Source organism: Mustela lutreola, chromosome 1, assembly GCF_030435805.1.
Source record: "Mustela lutreola isolate mMusLut2 chromosome 1, mMusLut2.pri, whole genome shotgun sequence".
Lineage (NCBI taxonomy): Eukaryota > Metazoa > Chordata > Mammalia > Carnivora > Mustelidae > Mustela > Mustela lutreola.
Genome location: NC_081290.1, coordinates 127,368,823 through 127,394,404, shown reverse-complemented (window position 1 = coordinate 127,394,404; position 25,582 = coordinate 127,368,823). Strand labels below are relative to the sequence as shown.

Genomic DNA, 25,582 nt, shown 5'->3' with positions numbered 1-25,582 from the left:
AAAAGCAAACAAAATAGTAAACATTCTGTTAGCTGTTTGAAACATTGTTGTAACTTAAATTAGCTGAGTTGCATAAAAAACTAGAAAGCTTAGAAATCTTAATAGAATTGATATTAGATAATGAAAACGTATTCCATTTATTAAGAATTTTCTTTATGGGCGCCTGGGTGGCTCAGTGGGTCGGGTCTCTGCCTTCAGCTCGGGTCATGATCTCAGGGTCCTGGGATCGAACCCCGCATCGGGCTCTCTGCTCAGCAGGGAGCCTGCTTCCATCCCCCCCGCCCCCCGCCTGTCTGCCTCTCTGCCTACTTATGATCTCTCTTTCTCTGTGTCAAATAAATAAATAAAGCCTTTAAAAAAAATAAACAAACAATAATTTTCTTTATGCTGGACTCAATTCTATTGTGCCTTCTTGGCACCACTCCAATTGGTATTTTTTTTTTTTTTAAAGATTTTATTTATTTATTTGACAGAGAAATCACAAGTAGATGGAGAGGCAGACAGAGAGAGAGAGAGGGAAGCAGGCTCCCTGCAGAGCAGAGAGCCCGATGCGGGACTCGATCCCAGGACCCTGAGATCATGACCTGAGCCGAAGGCAGCGGCTTAACCCACTGAGCCACCCAGGCGCCCTCCAATTGGTATTCTATCTCATAAGGGATAAGGCATATATTTCTTATCAGAAGAGTCAGATGGAGCCTCTGTCAAATAAATTATGAAATGTACTTTGATGTTCTAAAGGCTGACCTTTTGAGGTGTGATTTGTGCTGTGCAGTAAATAAAAAAAAGGATTTTCCCTGTGGGACAGCAGTCCTTCCTCATTTACCAATGAGCACTTTGGAAGAGTTTTATAAAAGTGACAGAATTAGGAAAAGGTATTATAACATCTCCATTGGAGACACTCACTTTCCTTGAAGGGATTAGAGCTTGCCATGGTCAGACGGCAGACCTTGCCCAACACAGGATTCCACTGGGTAGTACATACCTCTCAATACTTCTATTAGTAATTTTTTTCTCGTTTCATAATACATTGGTATTTATAAATTGGTTTCCATGGATATTTCCTGTAGACAGTTAATGATATTGGGTGATAACAGTTCTATATAGACCTTGGAAAAAAATAAGATTTTCCAGAAAATGTTGTAGTAGGCATTCTAATAATGTGTTCCATGTATAATTACTTACTTTTTGAAATTCTACACACCCGAAAGGAAACATATTTAGGTTCTTAAGGTGGAAAAAAAGCCAAGATTTTTTTTTTAAATGACCTCTTCTACTATCTGTTTTGTTTATTTCTTTATTTTGTTGAAAAGGAACCTGAAGCCTAGAGCCATTTTATATTGAACACCTATATCCTTAAAATCATCAGTACATCAAACTGGATTGACATTCTCTGCTCTTCTGTTTGTGTTTATTAAAGTACAAGTCTATAAATCTGTTCTTAGATGTCAAAAGTTGAATAATGAATTTTCCTGGAATGACTAAAATTTCTTTTAAATTCTAAGAACATTTTTTTCACATTCTTTGATGATAAATCATCTAATTAAAAATAAATATTCAAGGGGCACCTGGGTGGCTTAGTCAGTTGGGCGTCTGCCTTCTGCTCCAGTCAGGATCCTGGCATCCTAGGATCGAGCCCCACATTGGGTTCCCTGCTTGTTGGGGAGCCTCCTTCTCCCTCTGGTACCCTTTCTGTGTCTATCTCTCCCTCTGTCAAATAAATATAAATAACATCTTTTAAAAAATAAGCAAATAACAAATGAATGTTCAATAAGTAAAGATGCTCGAAGTAAATACTTAGTTTTTTTTTAAACATTCATATTCAGTCATTGTACCAGAAATTCTATGATACTCTAAAATGACATATTTTCATCTCACTATGATATATTCTAAAATAAACTCATTTTATCATTTTCACAGACAGCATCACCAAAAAGTAAAAAGTAAAAGTAAATTTCCATCTCTAAACCTACAAGCCTAAATGCCTTGTGCTATTGATCAGCCATTTAAATATTTTCTTTAAAAAATCAGACCTAAAGTCACAATAATGCTTTGATAAGCATAACACGAATCCTGTCCAAATTTTGCTATCATGCTACTTAAGTATTTCTCTTAGCCTTAGATCAATCCATATCTAGAATACCTCGATATTTGCAAATGTAGCAATGATACAGTATAGATAAAAACTGAAAGAACCGAGCCTACAGCAAAATCCTTTAAAGATGTCTTGATTAATGATGTCATGGCCTTTTATAAATACATTTGGGCAATGAAATTCATTTATTCAAAAAACATGCAGAAGGGGCATGTAGGTGTCTTTTGGTAGTGGTTACTTATGGAAACAGTGCCTGGAACTGTCGAGGTGTTAGGTAGATGAGAGAGGATATTCATAGCCCTTCCTTCCTTCTTATCTTACATTTTGATGCCCTTAAAGTCATTCTCTAAGTGTTAAGAGATTTTAATATTCCTAAATATTCGTATTTCAATATTCCTAAATATTCTAAGCTCACTTGGATGCTTTGGAGGAGGTCCTACTTTTTTGTTTTTTTCCCTAGTTCTACCGACCTCTACCAGCCCTCTCTCCTTTTATTCTTACTCTATTTATTGAAAGTAGAAAGGAAAATGAGATGATAGTCCATCAAAGAAAAATTTTGCTTTAGTCCAGATAGAATATTAATTTTATTTCTTAAATTCAGTTTCTCAATTTTCTTTCAATACTAAGTGGTTCAGTTGTTGACACATGGAATAAAGGTATATTATTGATCATTCGTATGAACTCTTCCTGAATTATTACTCATTTAGTAGTGATTCACTCAACGTGTGTTTAATAAACAGTCTCACACACATTAGAACATCGTAGTAGGCAGTCCTGAATGTTAATGAGATTTCTTTTTTTTTTTTTTAAACTAATTACAGGAGTGTAATAAAGAGTACTAGAAGTAGTCTTCCGGGTAGAGAAGAACATGAATATTTTACTTTGCTTTGGGAGCAGTCTCTGAATTATGGATTAGCCACCTAAATCTTGTCATTATTTCAGTAGTAGTACACAGATCGGAAGTGATGTTTCTGTAAAAATGCATAACTACCTGTGAGTAATAATTGAGGATAAGTAACCATATATTTCAATGGCTGATCAGTCTTGAAGAAGATTCTGAGCAAACAGGTGAGTGCTTTTGATATGTTATGGCACTTAATCCTCCCAACAGTCAGAATATTGATACTATTATTGTGCTTATTTTATGGGGCATAAAATGCTGACAAAAAAAATCAATGTTCAGTGTTTTCAGTCTACAGATGAATCCGTCTCTTCTACTACAATGAAAGGAGCAACTGTTAGTAATAATAGCTTATATTATTTTGGCAGATTAGAGTCAGGAATGTTACTTCCACAGGGGAAGAATGGCAAGGAGAGCTGGTTCTGGGGTCTGCCATGATTGAAAGTAGGGATCCTTGCAACTTAGCACTGTATGAGGAGCTGTGGGGTCTGTCCTTCCACACGGTAGAGTCTTCCATTGCTTGCACGTATGACTGCAATGATAGTAATTACTGAACACACACACACACACACACACACACACACACAGACCGTTTATTGAGCAGCTTATCTGTTAGGAACTTTTGTAAACACTTTATATACTTTCTTTTATTTGAAACTCACAACAGTCTCGAGAGTTAATGAGTAGTTTCCACATTTTAAGGAAGAGAATCTGGAGAGTTTAAAATCAGAGTTCTTAACAGTGAATTAGGAACACTGACACTGAGCCAATGGTAAGTTTCTGCTGTGTTGTTTAACTGGGTAGAGACAGTAAGGCATAATGGTTAAAAACACAGGCTCTGAAGCCTGGAGTAAGGTTCCTATTCCAATTCATTACTCTTAGCTATAATGGCTTTGGCCCTGTTGCATTATCTCTCTGTACCTGAGTTTCCCCATTTATAATATGGGTATAATATGGGTAGCTATGGAGAGGGTTGAGTTGGAAGATTGAATGAGTTAGTATTTATAAAGTATCTGGTACATAGCATGTACTACATAAAGTTTGCTGTATTGTGGTGATTTTGTTTTATACAAATATTGTAGAAGTCTTATTTCTTAAGCATTATAGTAAAGTTGTGTCTTTTTGTCCTTTGGTATATTATATACATTTCCTCATATAGTGTTTATAATTTATTATCGTATTTATTACTATGTGTTGTTATAATTCTGTGAGAGACATTTCCCCCTATGCAGTTTCTGGTATTTGCTGTTATAAGGAAAAATTAGTGATATTTGTATATGGGTCCTATTTTTAGTCGCTTTACTGAAATCTCTTCTGTTCTGAATGGTTTTTAAAAGCCATACCCCACACCAACTCATATCAAATTTACCTTCAAAATATAGAGAGCATATAACCATTCTTAGGCTCTCCCTCCCTTACCATACTCTAAGCCACTCTATCTCATATGTGGTTATTTCCAAGCTTTTCCAGTGTCAGTGCTTTACCTTACTGTAGTCTATCCTCAAGGGAATCTAGTATCAAACTAAGGATCATTTTTCTCTTCTCTTCTCTTTATGACATTTGTTTTCTTTTCTCTCATAGCTAAATAGATACGCCCTCCCCTCTACATACAAACAAACAGACAAACACCTGAAAATAGTGTGAGAATGGCCAACAGTGTCTTTATTCTAGCTTTAAATAGAGTGATTTCAATTTTATTTAATTTAAGACTCTCAGTTAGTTTCTGTTAAATAATTTACACCATGATTTGAAAGTTTCCTGCTAGTCACATTTTACTCATGTTTTTAATCTAACTAGTTGATTATTTCACATTGTTTCAGCATTTATTAATATGATCCTACAGTTTTTCTCCTTTAATCTTCTAAAAGGTCAATTTTGCCTTCATCTTCATGTTCACGAACTAAATCCACATTTTGTCACGAAGTATGCCATGTTTTAATCAACTATTGGATGATATATGATGAGCTTTTATTTGGTATTTTTGTGTTTCCCTCAGTTTTTAAGTAAAATTGTCATGATTTTTAATGTTTGATTTTGCCAGTTGAAAGAATATGAATACCAAGTTTTTCATTTATTAGAGATTTTAAGTTTCATTTAACTTTCCAGCTTGATTGAGGTATAACTGGAATATAATATTGTGTAGGTTTAGGGTATACAATGTGTTGATTTGCTACACCTGTATATTGCAATGTGATTACCACCACAGAGTTAGCTAACATCTTCATCAGGACACAATTCCGTTTCTTTTGTGTGATGAGAACATTTAAGATCTAATCCCTTGGCAACCTTAAAGTATATAATATAGCATTATAAACTGTATCCACAAAATTTAGGTGAGTTTATTTTGTTATTAATATAGGTAAATACCTGCCATTTTCATTATTTTACAAGTTCTTAGATATAACCACGGAGTTAGCTAACATCTTCATCAGGACACATAATTCCGTTTCTTTTGTGTGATGAGAACATTTAAGATATAATCCCTTAGCAACCTTAAAGTATATAATATAGCATTATAAACTGTATCCACAAAATTTAGGTGAGTTTATTTTATTAGCAATTTAGGTAAATATCTGCCATTTTCATTTTTTTACAAGTGCTTCTATATATAACATTGAAATTGTATGTTTCCTTATAGTCAAATAGAACTCTCCTATAAGTCCCATACCTTTTCATCTTTCATTGACAAGTGTTTGATAATCTTTTCAGTTTCTTCTAGAGCTATTAGTTCACTTTTTCTACATCAGTCAATTTTGATAACTTACATTTTCCTCGTAAGTAATCCATTTCATTTGGCTTTTCATGTTCATTAGCATAAAGCTACATAAAACATACAAAGTTTGAATACATTTTTCATCTGTGATTATATCTTCTTTCTCACTACTAATTCTGTAAATTCTTGATTATATTCTCTCTGTCTCCTCCCCCGTCCCCGCCCTTCTCCTTACTCCCCCTGTCTGTGTCTCTCGTTTTTGAGAACCAGCTTTTGGTTTTAATTCTAAATTCTAATTTGGGTTTTGAATATATCTCTTATGGTCTCTGTCTTCATTAGTTTTCCCCCTGTGCTTTGTTTGGCTTAGTTTTTCTACCTTTTATTTGGTAACAAGAGAAATTTAATCTGTTAATTTCCTACCATATACAATTCCACCATGAACAAATAACTGTTTCTCATAGTAATTTTCATGAAAATTACTCCGTCGGTGTGTTGTCAGCCTCTGAAGCATGCTTAGTGGTTTGACTTACACATTTTCTATGTAGATTTAAAACTATCAATAAAGAATTTAGAGTAACCAAAAGTAAATACACTAGTACCCCCCTTAACCAGTGTTTCGGTTAACGGGGGCAATCTGAGGTCTGGAAACAGATGATCCTCCTTCTGCTGTATCATCAGGTCAGTAGAACAAGTAATAACACTACTTCACAGTACCTACGTCATTCACCTCACTTCATCTCATCTCATAGGTTTTTTATCATCTCACATTATCACAAGATTGGCGAGTACAGTATAATGAGATATTTTGAGAGAGAGGAAAAGACCACAGTCACGTAGCTTTTATTTTAGTATATGATCACGATTGTTCTATTTTATTATTAGTTATAGTTGTTAATGTCTTACTGTATCTAATTTATAAATTAAACTTTGTGACAGGTACATATGTGTATGAAAAAACAGTACATATGGGGTTTGGTACTGTTTGAAGTTTCAGGCATCCATTGGTGATCTTGGAACATACCCCTTGCAGATAAGGGGGACTACTGAATTACCAAATTAATTTAAACAAGTATCAGTAAAATTGCCAAGTTGACTGATCAGTTTATTTGAATGACCTTTACTATTTCTCTAGCCATTGAATAAAGCCATTTAGCCAGTTTGAACAAAGACACAAATTTTCTACAATTAGGTCTCAAAATAAAGCAAATATAACTACCTATCTAAAATATATTACACAGTGCAGCTTAGAACTTAAGGGTTCTGAAGTTAGCCTGTGTTCTAGAGTTCAGCTGCCAATGTGGAAGCCTTGGCTCTACATTTAGCTGCTATATGACCTTGGCCAAGAACTTAGTTTTTCTGTATTTTATAACCTGAAAAGTGGGCAGAGTCACAGTATCAACTTTTTGTGATTTTTTTTAAGGATTAAATGAGTTAAAGTATAAAAAGCAATCGATAAATGTAATTATTATTAATATCAATATGTGTATATTGAAAATTTATATGAAGATTTTGCTGTTTATAGGAAATCTACAGGATAGAATCTAAAAATAGGAATCTAAAACGTCTATTCTGTGTACGAGTGGTATTCTGCTAAACCGAAGTATAATTCAATAAGCACTGCAGAATAATTGGCATCTTACTAATTTTATTACCTTTCCCAACAAACTAGGGCTCCAGGCGACACTGCAGAGCTGGGTCTTTTAAGATCCACGTCTGTTTGTTGGCAGGGTTTTACACTACTGTCAGGTTCGGTTTTCTTTAGTTTTCATTAGTTTGAACTAGAAACAACCTATTTTGCCGGACTGGTTTATTTTTGTTGAAGGAGGCTGGCTGTCTGACAATTATGTTTACCAGGGAATTTATTTCTCTGGTATACTCCTTACAGTTCTGGGGAGTAAGAAAGCAGTCCTCATACCCTCACAGTTTTTAAATTCCCACATGAGAATGAAAATTTTGTCTACAATACCAGACTTGTTTGTTCAACATAAAAGAACATAAATCCTCCGTGGGTCCCCAGGGGTTTGTTAGAGAAAGGGAGTGATCATTATAAACCACTTACCGCTGTGTGCTCTGTATCATGTTGCCGTGAGAAAGTGATGTTTGATTGGCTCATAAAATAGGTTTAGTAAATCCTTTAAACACTGATGTGAGCAGTTGTACATGTTGGAAATTAATACCTGAGAGTGTATTATAGGGATTACCAAGTCTCCAGAACAGTCACCTGGGCATGCATAGATTTTTGTGTGTAAGGAAGATTATGTTTTGTGATTTCACTTTTATGTGTCAAATGCTGCTTGGTTTTACCATCTCCCTTTCGTTTGACTGAGGCCTGCAGACATCTTTCTTCATTGTTTTCTCTCTTCTTGATGTTTTGAGCAGTGCTATGGTATATAAACCAACCAACTTCCACAGTGAATTCCATCTGCAAGCATTTTATCAGAAAAAAGAGAAACTTCAAATTATTAGGGAAGGCAACTAGATTTAACGCATGAGCTTTTTTCCAACCACATTCTATATATCCTCAAACAATTTAAAGGAAATAGAAAATTAAGTGTCAGTGATTTTTGGTTTTGGTTTTTTTTATTTTGCTGATTAGATAGCAACAGTGAAGCTTGGGAACAGTGTACAGGTAGATCTTCACTGCGTCTATTTTACATGATCTTAAATATAATTTAAGTTTTTAAAAAATGCAGTTTTTGTAACCATATCCTTTAGCAAGGGGATTTACTGTTTTGATGAAAAGGGAAAACTAAGCTTCAGTAAATAATGATGTTACTGATACTTTTCAGTTCCACAGACATCTAAACCATCATTGAGTATTACCATTGAAATTGATGGTGGAATAAATGAGTGAAATTTAGAATTATATTGTTATAGGACCCCACTTCTGAAAAAAATCTTATAAGTTCACTGTGAAAGAATTAGTAGCACATGTTAGATTCTGCTGTTTTATAGGCAAGAACACAGTACTTTTTTAGATGTCCATTTCATTTAACCTTCATGGAATGTTAAAAAAAAAAAAAAAAGATTTTTTTAAAGCACTGTGGTAAATGTGTGCATCAGGCTTGTATGAGGTATAAGAATTAATTGCCAACTGTCTAACTGCAAATCCAGAAATTGTTATATAGATTAGTGGATTTTTTTTTAATGGCATCAAGTTAGGTAGAAAATCTTCATGAAAAAAGTAATAATGTGCTTCTAACTGTTATTTGCAGGACAGTGATTTTTGTAGCAGAATGTAAATAGAGCCAAAGTTAGGACTTACTTGTTCCTTAAAAACTTAACATATATAATCCAGCTGTTTTGTGTATATAATCTCTTTAAATACTTCTAAAGAGCTTCCAATCAGATACATACATAACAATGTTTATTTCTTAATAAATAAAAAAGTATATAATAGTAAAAACACTTAATGTTAATTCGTGTAGTTCTCTTGCATGTGGCCTTTTTCTCTTAGGATGCTTCTATTAGAAAGATAATAGTTATTTTGAAAATGGACTGAAGTAAATTTTTGATGCTTTGTGTTCCGTCCAACCAGTTTGCTGAAATGACTGAACTGCCAAACCGGAGGGGGGTGGCTTTCAGTTTCCGTCCTCTTTGAGCTTTCTTTGGTATCTGGCACTCGGGGCGCTGTCCACCACTTCTGCTGCTGGTGGATATTTCCCTTCCCTCTTCGCTCCGTTCTGCGGCATCAGTCACAGAGGCTTTCCTCACATCCCCCCTAACTGCTCCTTTTCAGGATGTTTTTGTTACAGGCGCTCTTCTTACTACCCCCATTTGTAATGTCCTTGTTTCCCGGCATCCTTCAGATACGTGAAGATTCTGTTCTCTGCCCGTGTTACTTCCTCACTGAAACCTCCACAGCCATCCTCTCTAAGGGAGGCACATTCAGATGCCTCCATGGACGGGTACTGCAACTAGGTGATGATCGATCTGGGCATTAAAACAGCAGCAGCAGCAGCAGCAGCAGCAGTAGCGGCAGCATAGAACGTAAATGGGCATCTTTAAAAACTTAGAACATGTCCCATCCAAAGCTATTTCCGCCTGGTCCCAACCTCAGCTGCTATGAAGGAATGAAGGTTCAGTGTTCATTCCTTCATTCACAAGATAGCAATACTGCTCTTATTGTGTTCCTGGCACATAGATGTTAGGGATAAGGCAGGAAATGGAAGATACCACCTCTCCTGGAGGTGATACCAATTCCGGAGATCTGAGCAGTCATACCAGGGCTAATGATATTTAGCATTACCAGATCTTTAAATTTAATTAAAAAATAAAAACAAAAAACAACAGCAACAACAACAACAAAAAAAAACAGAAATTCAGACTTTCCTGTGAAATTCCACTTTTTGCAATGTTGATATAAATTTTGGAAACATAGAGCTTATTAAAACTGCGCTGACCTGTTTGCAACATTGGCCTACAAAATATTCCAACATCTGACTCTGAAGTACCCAGGCCTTTCCACTTACACCTATTTTTCCAGCTTGATCTTCATCTGCTTCTTTGTTTCCTGCCCTCCACTCACCGCCCACCATGCCTGGCCCCCTCTTTCTGCATCTTACAGATTGTACTTCTCACTACAGTGCGTTTCCATTTCCCCTCTTTTCAGCCCTGGTCATTCAGTACCCACTGACAGCCCAAATGTTCCTTTGTAAGCTGACCCTAATCTTACTGTGTAGAATTACTCCTACTCTGCCAATATTCCACAGTATTTCCTACGTACTCTCATTGGAGCACTTACCAAAGTGTTTTATGGGCCCTGAGCCCAAAGAAGCTATAGTTTCATCTTTGTATCCTAAGAATCTAGCTTTGCACCAAGTCAGCGCTTCATAAATGCTTACAGAATGATTGAGCAGGTCTGAAACCTGGCTTTCTTCGAGCTCACAATGGTGGTAACCTACATTATAGAGGTTTAGGCCAAAAACCTCCAAGCACAAAGAGATACTCTCTGAATAAATACTTTGTTTCATGTGTAAACAGTCTTGATGTAAAAATTATCCTTTCTTATCACATGGTAGCTGTCCACTTCTGTACCAAGTACATCGGAAATAACTACTTAGGTCTGTTCTACCCAACTCTTCTGACCTTGAGCACGCTGCTTTTCGGTCCCACCACACCCATACACCGAACTCCTAAAATGGTGATATTGGTTGACTTACACATTAGTCATTGATGACCCCAGACTCATCACGTAGAGCAGATAGTCTGATCTTTGTATTTGAATTTTATTTATTGTTTTCGAACTCCAAAGGTTATATTAAAAGTTCATGTGAAGGTGGGAACAAGGGATGCCGGTTGGAGAGGAAGGACAGCTTTATTGAACGGCAGCTGTGTGCCAGCCCTGTTTCAGGTACGACACAGGTGTGCTGTCTTAAGACATCCCTGTGAGCTAAGTAGCTTTGTCGTCAATGTAAGACCAAGGAAAACGAGGCTGAGACCAGTTAAGTTACATGTCATAAGACAGTTCTGGGTACTTCTTCAAGATGAAGATGAATAAGCAGAAATTGGCCTGTTGATACTCTGTATATAATTTTCACCAATTTTTTTCTGTAAATTCAATACTGCATAAAATGTATTATTTTTAGTTGTCTAACATCTGCTGAATTTAGATTTTTGGAAGAATCCATTGGTGATTTCAACCATGTCAGACCTACCTACCTTTTAAGAAAAGTTTTGCAGTATCCTATTTAGTTTTCTGAAATAAGTTTATGGAAGAATCATCTATTTATGGGCACAGTTGTTTAAAATATAAATACAATGGCATGTGTGCTATAGAAACCAGAAATTACAAAGTGAGTTCTATGAAAATAGTGGATTTAAATACATAAGGACACATGCACAGTTACACTAGGAAAACAAAAGTGGTCAGATGCTTGCATCTTTTAAGTAGACTCATTGTCAATATGACCATTATAGGTACAGGTGAATATGTTTATGTTTAACTGTTTTAATTGTACAAATAGTATAAGCAGTGTTCCTGTTCATGATATGTTTTTCCAAATAGTAGTTCTTGGTAAAGTTCCAAACATGGAAACTTTCCTCAACTTACTCAATAGCTTAATTTCTGGAAAATTTGGTTTTAACTAAAACTGCAAAACATATTTGTATGTGAGATAATTATTAGTTTCCAAACTCAATGAGCTATATCAAAAATTTTGCCATATGAATGTCTAGTCAACTGTTTGGAAAGCTCAGAGAACATGGGGCAGAGACAGACTTCTTAGACTTCCCATTGTTGTTGGACTTCCCATGGTTGAAATCCCTGGACCTTGCCTGTTACATGTTGTAGTGCCCACCTCACTCCTAACTTCAGTATCGCTGAGAATGCCTCTACAGGTCACTTCTGAAACATTTTCTTAAGAGACGATACTGCTCTTCAGGAGTACCACTGACTGAAGCCTTCCGAACCAAAATTAACATTTGCTGGCAAAATATTATTTATTCCTTATGTTTAAGATACTGTGTGTAGTGTAGTGTGAACTCAAAGAATGTAAAAATCAATTCCTTTCTTCAAGGATTTAAGAGACTAAGAAAATGGATCATGTGTTGGGGACGCCTGAGTGGTTAAGTGTCTGCTTTCAGCTCAGGTCGTAGTCTCGTGGTCCTGGGATCAAGTCCCATGTCCCACTCCCTGCTCAGTGGAGCATCTATTCCTTCCTTTCCCATTGCCTCTCCTCCCACTTGAATGTGCTCTCTCTTGCTCCCTTTCTTTCTCTCTTGCTCACTCTCCCTCTTTCTCTCAAATAAATAAAATCTTAAAAAAAAAAAAAGAATAGAAAAGGGATCACTTTCATATATAGTGAATATTGAAAATAAGTGTTTATCACAAACAGAAAGATGGCGATGAGCTGAGAACAGCAGAAAGGTCTCCCAGAGGCAGACTGGTACAAAGCAAGATTTGAAGGATGTATGTGTAAGGATGTGGCTCTAGAAAAGCTTGCGGCGGATCAGGAAAGGGAGCCAGGGAGTCTGCCTAGGGTGAAAGCGTTACTGTCAGAAAGTAATGGGCAGTGATAATAGCAATTAAGATTAGAGCAAAACTGTCATATCCATATGGAAATTAAATGGAATAATTCACAAACTGTCAGCTATGGTTGCTGCATACAGAATATTTAAGTGTTGAGATGGCTGTGCAGTGAATTTGAAGTTCATTAACAGTTTTATGGAAGGCTTAGAGTAGAAGATTCATTTTCCTTTAACAGAGAATGCATTTTCAGTTGTATCTCTTCTTTGGACTATTTTATTATATTTACCTAGTTAAATTTGGAATGGACCCCTGGCTCTGGTCCATAGATAGATTCATCGGATCCATGATCGTGGACTTTGAATTGTTACAGTAGCAGTTCATAGGACTTTATGTCTTTTTTGTCTTTGTGTCTTGCAGGTATGACTTTGTAGAAGTTGAAGAACCCAGTGATGGAACTATATTAGGGCGCTGGTGTGGTTCTGGAACTGTGCCAGGAAAACAGATTTCTAAAGGAAATCAAATCAGGATAAGATTTGTATCTGATGAATATTTTCCTTCTGAACCCGGGTTCTGCATCCACTACAACATTGTTGTGCCAGTAAGTATCACTTAGAGATTTCCTTATTTAATTGAGTTACTGTTCTGTGTACTTATTTTAAAAAGAATCAGGAAAAACAAAAAACAAAGACCTTTCCTCCACTTGATTTTTTCTTATCCATAAACATCACTGTGGTATCACAAATAACTTGAATTCCTTACTATAGATCATTAGTCCGGTGAAATACCTTTTGCAGTGCAATGAGATAACTTGTTTTTTACAACTTTTAGGAGATTGCATCATATCCATTCCTCCGCAGCTCACTGATATTTCAGTATTTATGGGAAGTTACATATGTGGGTAACATTTTCTCCTGAAAAAAAAAAAAAAAAGGGAAAATCTGTGTATTTATTACTCATAGCATTTAGATCACCATCACAATTTGGACAGTATAATGTCTTCCTGAATTTCAAGTTTGAATCATATTAAATGATAAAATACGATTTTAGTTTTCTGGCTTTTCTGGAGACATTTCTTATATGATATTCCTTTGCATTTTGCTACCTGTTACTCTCACTTTAAAGATGGAAACTTTGAAGCTTAACACGGGATTGTAATGGTTCTAATTTTCCAATTCACCTGTATATTTGGAATAAATACATTGCAGAACTAGAAAGCCAGCACGATTTGACATTAATGCCATTTTAGCTAGATTCATGTCTGTAATTGCGTTAGAAGTTCATATTCTTAATTTGCTGTCTTACTGTTCCCCTCCAGTTAAGGTTGGCATCCTTCCTTACCTGAACCTTCCGAAAAATATTTTTTTAATGTGTTGTTTATGAATATGTGCATAACCTTTTTCTTTTTATTGAGAAAGATAAATTCACTCTTCTTTTTAATGTTACCAATGTTAGAGTAAAATACATGTTAAGAAGTAGTTATCTCCATTTTCCTACTTACCCTGCTTAAGTAATATTTCTGGCTCTTTTGTTTCAAAAAAGATGTTTTGAAATTATCACGGGAATTTAGGAAATCTACTTTGCCTAATTATAATTATTACTATAATTTTAGTTATATCCTGATTGCTTGTACCCTTTATTTCATGCCTGGGGCATACTGAACAACCAAAAAAGGAAACTTCACCTTAACATTACAATATGAATATAATATACAAATTTTAATATTGATTCCATATTTCCTAATTGGCTTCACGAATTGCTAGTTTGCTGTGTGCACTGTTCTTATACCCAGAAAAAGCACAGGTTTTAATGCATGTAACCCACACCCTGTTGTGTTGCCCATGTGCCTGCTGGTTTGCTAAACCTTCTGTCAAAATCATTGAAGATCTTATTTTCTATGTTATTTTAAATGGTGATATTATTGATCATATTTAAAAAGCATACTAGGTGGCATCTTCGTATTTGTATGAATACTTCAGAATTACTGTAAGCAATATGAGAAAATTAGTAAATGGGTTTTCAGTATTCTGGGTATGATGAAAAAATAGATACAAATGTTTAAAATAATACATAAAATAAAGGGTATTTATCCCAAACGTGTGACAAAAATAAATTTGAAGCTGAGAAGATATTTATATGTTAAATAAACTTTTCTTTTCACATTGTATTAATTTAGATGTTTATAGCTAGCAATTCGCTATCATGCTACAGATTAATACATATATTAAGCTAAAATAGATGTACATATGTCGACACCAAGGGTTGTCTTTTCCTCATTTTATGACTGCATGGGTTAGTTAGTTGGATAACCCAGGAGCTGTGCGGATTAAATAAATCCATATCTCATGTAAAGATAAATGTAAAGGAAATTTATAGTGTTGTACTCAGTTCTGGGTCCATTACAGGCTCTTAATAAGTACTTGAATGCTGAGTTGATCATACCGCTCACTCACTCCAGCTTAACTAACAGATGATTCGCTGACACCTGGTATTTTTATCACTGAGCATAAAGCAGGTTCCTGAGCCTTGAAATGAGATAAAGCATCATAAGGATCTGCAGTAAGTATTACCCATCCTCTTGACTCAAAAGGGCTCTGCCACGTGGTTTGATCTGCTTCTGGAGATTTATTGTGATTAAGATCAGAAACTGCTTCTGAGAGCCTTTAGAAGAAAGCTGTGTCACCGGTTACATCATTAAAATTAAATTCAGTGCATTTTTCAATAGTTGCTGTAATCCTTTGATAAAATTGCAAATGTGGGTTTTGGTAGTCTGTGAATTGACATTCTCCCGGCATCTACGGTGCCACATTTTGTGTGGTACCCAAGTTGACTCGTGATGGGCTGCGGAAAATGGAGATATGTAGAGATACGACATAGGAAATATATTTTTTTAATTTGTCTCATGCTTAGGAAAAAACAGCAGCCATTGGTCTGCAAGAAACAAGATAACGTGACAGCATAGTCCTGCATTGCCTAATAAGGTGTGATTTGGTGATCTTAATTTTGCCAGAATGTTTTCCAGGCTGATTATAGATACATGATTTTTGTAATCTCACAAGCTTCGGTTCTGTTAAATTTATTTTGGCAATTTATCTGCCTTTTCTTCACCTCTCCTTTGTCTTGGTTCCATGTTTCCCTCTCTCCCACACAGCCACCCTCCTACTGTCCATGATTCCTGTAGAAAACAGAGATTTAGTTAGTGAAAATTTAACAAGTGGTTTTGCTGTTAAGCCTTCCAGAATGTTTTGAATTATTATTGTGTATTGCTAAATGACATCCTTCTCTCCATGCCTCTCCTCCCCACAACGTTATTACTAACAGGGCAACAATCCATCAACCTTATCTGTGTATCAATGAATGAAAGCCCAAGGGAAGAAAGTTTGCATTTTCAAGAAGAGACTTAAAAGTTCTTCTCGCATTTGCTCAAGGGCATGTGCCCTCCAACCCCTGGATCATCTCTGATTCCCCACTCCCCCAGGATTAACTTCATAATTAGCACACCCAGCTTCCCAGAGGCATTGGTCTAATTGAATGCAACCTGCCACAGCAAAATAGGACTTTTAGGGACCACTGGCCACATTGGTTTCTTTATTCTGTCATGATACAAATGATGCAATGATGCGAATCCCAAGTCCTTAATGGACTATTAACTTGCGGAATTGAGGTTTGCTGCTGAGCGCCTAGCACAATGCCAGATACATTGCAGCTGCTCACTAGTACCTCATGGAAGTTCAGCCAGTTCCCCTCAGAGTTGTCTAAATGTGGAGCTGCCCTGACTTTCATTGACTCTGTTCCTCTTGTTACTGTTGTGTAATGTTGCTGATTCATAACCTAGAGCACTGGTGAACTGCAGTAATGACAGCAGGTATTCTCCAAGTCATGATATGGGAAAACTGGTCTCTCCCTCTCTCTGTCTCTGTCTCTCTCGCTTTCTGGTGGGGAACGGAACATTTGGAGTAAAGACATTGGTGCGTACTTAACGACATTATAACCATTACTGTGTATAATCATACTTTCTGCTTTTTATAATTAACTTCATATTTTGCATCTATTCAAAAACCAACAGACTTTGAGTTTAATCCATTTTTTCCCTGGGACAATTATGGAGAAATTCTATTTTAATATTCTTTATAGTTTACAAGTAAGGGGGATCACTCTGCAGCCTTCTTTGGAACCATGAATGGATATGTCTGATTCTAGCCAACCTTTAAGGTTGGTTGATTCTATACCAATCTTAGACAGTGTGTATCTTAGCAGTAGTACTTTTAAAATTTTCAGAAACGGTGTTGCCATACACGTGTTGGCATTAAAAACCAAGTTCACCTTTGTCAGATCATTTACCCACTCTTTTCCCCAGACTAATGAATGAGACCGCATATAGGTAAAACAAGAGATTATCTATTACTTTGAATAAAGTGATGTTGATTTAATAAAGATTTTTTGTATTCTTTTAGATGTAGTTACCCTGTTTTTTTTTGTATTAAGATTTCAGTGTCATTTTCTTGATTCCTAGATACCTTAGAGTAAAACATAAATAAAATTTATCTTTGCACTTTACTATTTTAAGTTGATATTATAGGCTGAGTTTTACTTTAGAAAAATCTTTAGCATAAGATGTTTACCTGAAATTGTAGCTAGTTGTTTATAGCTTAAAAAAAAAAATACTGGATTCACTGTATAAGTTTAAAATGTAGCATTTCAATGTTATTTTCAAGAATCATTTATGGAAATAATAGACTCCCCAATTATGCCCCATTAATAAAGAAAGAAAAATAAGTCCATGTAAATTGATGCCAAACAATATATATGCAGCTTTTATGATTGTGCATAAGGAGTTAATAATGTCTTTGATTTTTTTTTTTTTCCTTCATGCTTAAAAAAAGGGGGGGAGGCTGGTAGATTAGCAGTGAGAGATTGTTTGGGAAGAAATGAAGCAAAACTGAAATAAAACAGTGCAAGCTTGTTTCTGTTTGGAGGCCACACACATTGAGAGCCCAGCACACATTTCGGATCTCTTACAAAGAAAATTTCTTGTTTAATTTTAGAGTAATTTATAATAGATTATGTATGTTTTACTCTGTGTACTATAGTGTAAGCACCATTATTTTAAAATGTTAAAAAATCTACAAAGCTGAAAAATGGCATCTTTTCTGCTAACATCAAAAGACCTTATTAAAAGTGTATTTGTAAAAAAATAATAATAATAAGTCTTAATATAAAATATTGCATATTTTAATCAATTACTTCAAAAATTACTTCAAAAATTGCTTATTTTTAAATAAAAGATACAAATCCAAATATGAATATTTTTAGTGGTTTTATTCTTTGCATATAGAACTATTTCCTCTTGAGTATATATTGTTTGTAATATATATGTTTTAAAATGGTTATGAGATGTGGGGATTTTTTTTCTCTCTCTCCAATCTGGTTAAAATTTTGAAGAATGATTAAAACACCATTGATTTCTTTTAAAACACTGTTGTTGAATATACTGTTTTGTCAGGAGTTTTAATCTAAGCTTTGGACCAGAAGTAATAACACAATATTTTCAGCAATTCATTTATTTGCATTTTTCATGTAATAAATGGATCGGTCATAGATTAAGAGAAGTACATGTTAAAGCTACTGTACTAATTGACTCCATATATTTTTATCTTCTTGCCTTTATTGTCTGAAAAGAGGAGAGTGTGGGGTGATGAATGAACTGAAGGCTCTTTTAACTCACAGCAACCCGTGAAACTCATCTTTTAAGTTGCTTTTCAATTTTTCCTGTTCTTTGCTATTTTCTTTTTTTCACTGGTTAGCAACAGTTGTTTGGACTCACATTTTTTTTTAATTCCTTTTTGTAAACTTATACCCAGAGATTAAATAATGCTAGAGAATGGCATGCAAGTATTGTAGCCACTTTATAATCCCAACTATGGGTTTTCCTTAATAGTGATTTTGTAAATGACTTGTCCAGAGTTAAGTCAGTGCCTGGCCAGTATGCACTATAGAATGGTGTATGGTTTCTGCGGGGAAGGCTTAGAAGGACACTTGATGCCTGAGGTGCCATTAAGGAATGCATGACTGATTGCCAAAGTAGTTATTAATTATGCGGGATACAGAGAACAAAGCAGCTCAGTGAATATTAAAGTTGGAGGGAGAAAGGAGGAGGGGGCTATTTTTTCAGTCCCTTCTGGCATGTGCCAGTAGGTTATTTCACTGTTAATATCATGTAAGGAAAAGTCTTAACTGAAGGGCAAATTTGCTTTTATGTTCAGGTTAAGAAAAATTCTAAGTAACTCTCAAACAAGGTATCAAGTTCATTTTCTTAGAGGAAAAATAAAGCAGCATACCTGGAATAAAAACCCTTAGAGCAGTATCATAACCCCAACTCCATAGCTCCATAGGAAGCAAATTCAGTGTTAGACTGTCAAGATTTTTTAAAAATTGCAGATCTTCATAACAAATTGCACTGCATTCCTATATTGTATTAAACCAGTTTTAATGAGTGAAAAATTTAGATTGTAAACCTTTAAAATAAATTTTTATTTACCTTAAGAGAGAATTAAGAGAAAAAACTTGTTCTTTGAATTTTTTGTAGTATTTAGAGAATGAAAGAAGTTATTTCAAGTACTTCATGTCTATACCATCGTCTGAAACACTTTTTGAGTGATTAGGTTTTTATTAAAATATACAATGTAACTGTATATTTATGCAAGGAGTCTAGAGATGACAGTATTTTATTACATCAAAGAAATTACACAATTGCTACAGAGACTAAGCTTTTCCTTGGCTAAGAGTTGTTTAATGTATTTTTCTAACAATTTCTACCCCATGGACACAGTGCTCTCTTTCATGTGAAGATCATGGTCTCTTTCCATTTCTACTGACTCTTTTTGTTCCAGTTAATTCCTAGCTACCTTAGAAAGAATTTCACAGATGGTGTGATTTGTAGTTAGAAAGGAAAAGGCAGTTGGTGCTACTGCAGGAATGGTAGACGACAGACAGACAACTGAGTTGAAATACAAAGGGTTATAAATAAGAATTTAAGAAAGCTTGAAGTTTGATGGACTCATGTTTTATATCTAAAGCCACAAAGACTTAAAAGCTTAGAGTTAATATGGCCCCAAACCTGTGGAATTATTCTCTAGAAGTTTGTTGCAACTGAAAATGATAAAATAAATGCTTTGTCCTCAGTAACCTCTTACATTTTCCTGTTAAGTTTTTCAATAGGCATTGAAGAATTATTTGAGGAGATATTTTGTTGTGAAAAAATTAGAAAATGTATATGGCATTGCCCTAGGTCTCTGAGAACTTACCTTGTTTTGAGGGGGAAAAATGTAACACACACACACACACACACACACACCCTATATACCTATATAAATACACTACATGAGTAAGTGTAATATAAGTGGTTTGGAACGATTTGAAGAAAGAGAGGCAATTGGTGGAAGCAGAGGGATATTATAACTCTCAGATTAAAGGAAAAAACAAATGGTCAAACAAACAAAAACCCTGGGAGAGGCTTAGTATAGGTTTGATATCAAATATATTATTAAAAATCCCTGAAGAGTTTATTAAAAACAATATTATCAGATGTCAGAGATTATGATTTTCTTTATCTGGAATAGTGCCCAGTTATCTGCATTTTCATCAAACATGCTTGGAGATTCTGATACAAGATGTTCTCACGTTGAATTTGTGGTGAGAAATTGCTGTAGACTATAAACTAAGCAGATGCAAAGGTTTTATTACAAGATGTTGGGGAGATACTTTTCATTTTCAAACAAACATGAATATTTGGGAGGAGCAGATTAGAAATTCTGCATGAATATTTTCTTACTAATCTACCCATATGTTCTCTGGGTTTTTTGGTGGCTTTTTTTTTGTTTGTTTGTTTTTGTTTTTTTTTACAGGATTGCGAAAAAAAAAAGTGGACCTTTCTCATAGAATTAGATGGCTAGATTTCAATTTGGTAATACTTGCATTTATTGTATTGACTTTTCTAAGCTATGTATTGAAGCTTATCCATTCTGTCAACTGCCAGTATCTCTTACCAGAATAAATGACACTCTGCCTTCTTTTCTAGTTCAACAACCAGCTTGTCTGATAATTCACATAGGGCATAGCTCTAGTACTGAGACACAGTTCTAGACTAGATCTTCATTTGTTCTGCAGTGTAAGGCACTATTATTAGTAAAATAAGATCGTCCCAATCATCAAGAAATCTCCTTTCAATCTCCTCATATACGTTTTTCACATGTCATTTTAATTTTTGTCTGCATTACAGCTACACATAGTTTTAAGACACAAATATTTCTCTGAGGCTTGTTATAAAAATAGCAGTTGCCCCCACTTTCCTCTGCAAACTATTTTCCTGTACCTTGGAGGCAAGTGCTTCCAGTTCTTTTAACCGGTTCTTTTAGAATTGAGCTTTCTACCTTCCTGTAACATGCTTTTGTTGTCGCTTCTTGATTTTTTGGCTTTAAGAAGGATCTATGATCATCATTGACTTCATTCTCTGGAGGGTGAGGTGTTCACTTTCTTCCACTCTCCTGCGTTTACCACATGTGCAGACACATCCCATCACTGCCTCCTCTAGTGTATCCTGATTCTATCAAGATCCAAATCCATTGTGTACATTATGGTGACCATGGGATCATGGTTCACAGCTGGGCCATGAACTATAATAGGACTGTGTTTCCTTTCCTGCCTTATTCTACTTCATTTTCCCTAGAGTTGTGTTATTTTTTTGGTTTGCTTAGCTTTCTATGTATTTATCACTCATTCACCCCCAAACTGTGCCTCTAATTGTGTAAATCTCCCTCAGAAACAGCCAGACACATTAGTGTTTTCTTATAATTTTATCGATCAAAAGAAATCTCTGCTGAAACAATCTGGTCTACTTCAATTTAGACTGATTACCATTTAGACCTGCCACGCGGCTGTCATCCTGGATGGGGGGGTCTCCCCCACGCCCATCCCCACCCCATCATTATCCTGAGTATTCCCTTTGCCATTTTCCCAGATTAGATCCCTTGTTTTCAGGATCTCTTGTTTTCTTTCTTGTTCACTTCCTGTTTAGGAAGAATGTAAAACCCCCATGAATTTCCTGAGAAAAAGGAGCATCAGAGGTAAAATTTTGTGGGCTCAAATAACTGAAAATTCCTTTATTTAATCCTCAACCCTAGATGGATACCTCGATAAGACTAGAATTCTAGGTGACCACTTAAAAACTAACTGGACATTCTGTGCCTGTGGATGAGTTTGTTGACTACAGGCTTCGCTATATTGTGAGATGGCAGGGTCAGTTCCTTGAAAGCCCCCTGATTCTCCAAACCTTCTTTTCTAAGGGTATAATCCTGGCTGCCAGTTCTCTGAAATGAGAGCTCAGTGGATTAAGACTGAGAGTCTCAGACATTTCCTCAACCCCCTCCATACTCCCTTATTCACAATAATATCACTGCTCCCAACTCTGATTCGGTTCCCCAATCCCTATTTTATTCTGTTCGGGAAGCAAATTTGAGCAGGGAATAAATCCATCTTCTGCCACTACAGGGAAACCGATTTGGAGTGTCAAACAGTGTCATCATTTTCAACTGGTGTTCCTGTTTTTAGTTCCATTGTCCTTCCTACTTCCACAAGTACCTGTTGCCACCAGATCCCAGAGCTTTTTTGTTGCTCTTTCATGAAAGTCAGGTCATTTCCTGATTCTGTCCCCCGGTAAATTTTGGCCCACTGATTCAATGACCGCACCTCTACCTACCTTTCAGTTTCTTAAATTTTATCACTGTTGACTCCTTTCTGATTTTCTTTGGCCTTAAAGAATTATGCATTTAAAGAAATACCTCAGGGGCGCCTGGGTGGCTCAGTGGGTTAAAGCCTCTGCCTTCGGCTCAGGTCATGATTTCAGGGTCCTGGGATCGAGCCCCACTCTCTCTGCCTGCCTTTCTGTCTACTTGTGATCTCTATCTGTCAAATAAAATAAATAAAAAATCTAAAAAAAAAAAAATACCTTCAGAATCAATCATTTTAGGAGAGAACAGAGCTATAATCACCACCTTTTATTCCCTCTCTTTGTATAGCAGTGTTCTTATCAAACACTAAGTTTATATTTGATCAACAAAACACTCGGAATCTCTTTACAATATATTGTAGGCATAGTATATGCCACATGCCATGCTCTGTCATTGACTTGAAGGAACAACGCCATTATCTTTCCATGCCAGATAAAATATACTCTTGTAGCAGTTGCTTTACATGATTATGCTATCACATTTCCTTAATTTTTTTTTTTTTTATTAACCTATACTGTATTATCTGTTTCAGGGGTACACGTTTGTGATTCATGTCTTACACAATTCACAGCACTCACCATAGCACATACCCTCCCCAGTATCCATCACCCAGGCTCTCTATTCCTACTACCTCCTTCCCCTCCAGCAACTGTAGTGATCTGAAGGGGCACGTGCACCTGAATGTTTATAGCAACAGTGTCCACAATAGCCAAACTATGGAAAGAGCCCAGATGTCCACATTTCCTTTTTTAATGTTAGGGAGGCCTAGATGAGACTTGATATTGATTAGGTATTTAAAATATCCTGAACTCTGTTTTAATATTAGTATTATGTCCAGGAGTATACACTAACATACCAGTCCTGGTTCATACATTTTACATGTTAGTTATAAAGAAACCAATCATATGATTCTTACCTTTAAGAAAATGCTGTCCTCGTAAGTAGTCTTCATATATTTATCCATTTGAGTAATGTTATTAATGTATTTGAATGCTTTGAACATTAAAACTGGAACTTTAAAATTTTTGCGCCTTTCTTTAAGATGACACAATTGTTATTTATTTAAGATTACTTTGAAATCACAGGAACCTGATTTTATTTACAATATAACCATCAATTTTTGCATCCTCTTAGGACAAAACTGAAAGGTATATGAGTATAGTTTTTAAGAGGTTAAATTTTGAAACTGAAGTGTATTGTAAACATTTTTTTGGAAAGGGAGTACTTTGATACCAACTTGGAAATAGTTGAATTAAGCAGAAGAGAATGATGAACATATATTGAAAGAAGTACTAGGCTTGCTGGGCGCTTTTATATCCTCTAATCCCCATAATGCAATGTTATCACCATTTTAAGATGAAAACTCAGAGAATATCATATATGTAGAAGTGAGGATATTAAGTAGGGCTTTCCCAATTCTGTGTAAAACCAGGCTGCCACTGGGCTGATTTGGGAAATACAGTAGGAAGATCACTGATGAAGGGAAAGCAAATGTAGGATTTTCTCTCACCATCTTTGCTTTCTTATTTAAACACCTAAATAGGGGCACCTGGGTGGCTCAGTTGGTTAAGCATCCAACTCTTGGTTTTGGCTCAGGTCATGATCTCCGGGTCATGAGATAGAGCCCTGTGTCAGGCTTCACTTTGGGCTTGGAGCCTGCTTAAGATTCTCTCTCCATGTGCCCCTCCCTCAACTTCCTCTGGTATGCTCCGCCTTTTGTGCACTCTCGCACGCGTGCTCTCTCTCTCTCTCTCTCAAAAATAAATAAATAAATATTGAAAAAAATAAAACACAATTATTATTTCTGTTGGGTTATGATGTTTTGGATACTTTAGCACCTTGAGAAGTTGGTGAACTATATTAGAATTTATCTTTTTTTTTAATAAATTATAGTAGTCATAAATATTGAGGATTATATTTTACTTTCTGCCCATAGTTACCTTTAAAATGCAAACAAGATGTAGTTCCTTTAAAAGTTACTCTCAAAGCAAACACATTTTTTAAAAAAAGGTAAAATTGCACATGGAGTCAGTATTTTGCTGATTATATTTCACTTATCCGTCAGATCTCATCACTCTTGAAAAATGACACAATTACTTGTGAGTATCCTCACAGTCTTTTCGGCTCCAAAGAATTTTTCAGAGTTGTGTTATTAAGGAAACTTTGAAGGCTAAAGTGTACACAGAGAAATAAGAAAGTAAAATTGGAAAAAAGCCTAATGAGGAAAACAAGTCTTAATTGGACGTCTTCTATCAAGCATGTCTTTAACGTTAGTGCAGTGAAGAATAGACGACCCTTGGCATTTTGAGCTTGAAATCAGACGGTTTGTGCACAGTGACTGAAATAGAGTAAGAATTCGATAGTCCTTAAAATGAATTGTAAAGGAAACACACATCTTGAGGGCTAACATACAAGGGGAATGCTCCGTCCCAGCTGTTGGCAGGGTGATGCCTGTAGGCTGCTGAAGGCCCCAGTGAACTGAGGCCTCCTCCCTTGGGAAATTCCGGAATCAGGATGTCTTTGTGTCAGTGCCCCAGGGCAGAGGTCTTGTCTCTGCCTAGGTGTTTCCAGTCCAGTTAAATCAAACCAGCTTTTGTTTAGGTGAATAAGAGCTGGTGTAGAAATACCTGCCTGGTACCTTTCCTTGTGTTTCTCCACGGCAAGTAGTTACTCAGGAGAAGGATTAACGCTGTCATCTGTTGCCTTGAAGGACTCTATGAATTATCTTAAATACTTCCAAAGCAGGTTTGCTTCAGAAAGCCAAGGTTTATGTGAAACTACCCCCTCCACCCCTGGCCCCCCCCACCACCTATGGAGGAATAACAGGAAAAAGCAAGATGTGACAATTACCTAAGACTCTAAAATAAAATCTGAGAAAGGAATTGGAAATAGGTGTGGATAGCTCCCAGGCAGCCTAGGCAGTGTCTAATGCCTCTTCTGAAATTGTGCTTTTAAATTTCATAGCACTGCTAGAGAGGAGAAATAACATTCTGATAGGGTTAAAAAAAAAAAAAAGAGGCACTTTCCTGCCAGGTGTAAGTTAATGAAATAGCATGAACTGTAATTAGTTGTTTTAGGAAAAGACATGTGAAAGACAGTGAATTGTTCGAGAGACGCTGCATGC

The 25,582-nt window shown here is 35.8% G+C and overlaps 1 protein-coding gene across 4 annotated transcripts in view; it reads left to right on the top strand.

Moving 5' to 3' along the window:
- PDGFC (platelet derived growth factor C) overlaps positions 1–25,582 on the top strand; it is a 201,348-nt gene that overhangs the window by 133,249 nt on the left and 42,517 nt on the right. For all 4 annotated transcript variants that reach the window (XM_059173869.1, XM_059173885.1, XM_059173878.1 and 1 more), the window contains one exon: positions 13,094–13,274. In XM_059173869.1, coding sequence (XP_059029852.1) covers positions 13,094–13,274 — 181 coding nt within the window. The remainder of the gene's footprint in view (positions 1–13,093; positions 13,275–25,582) is intronic.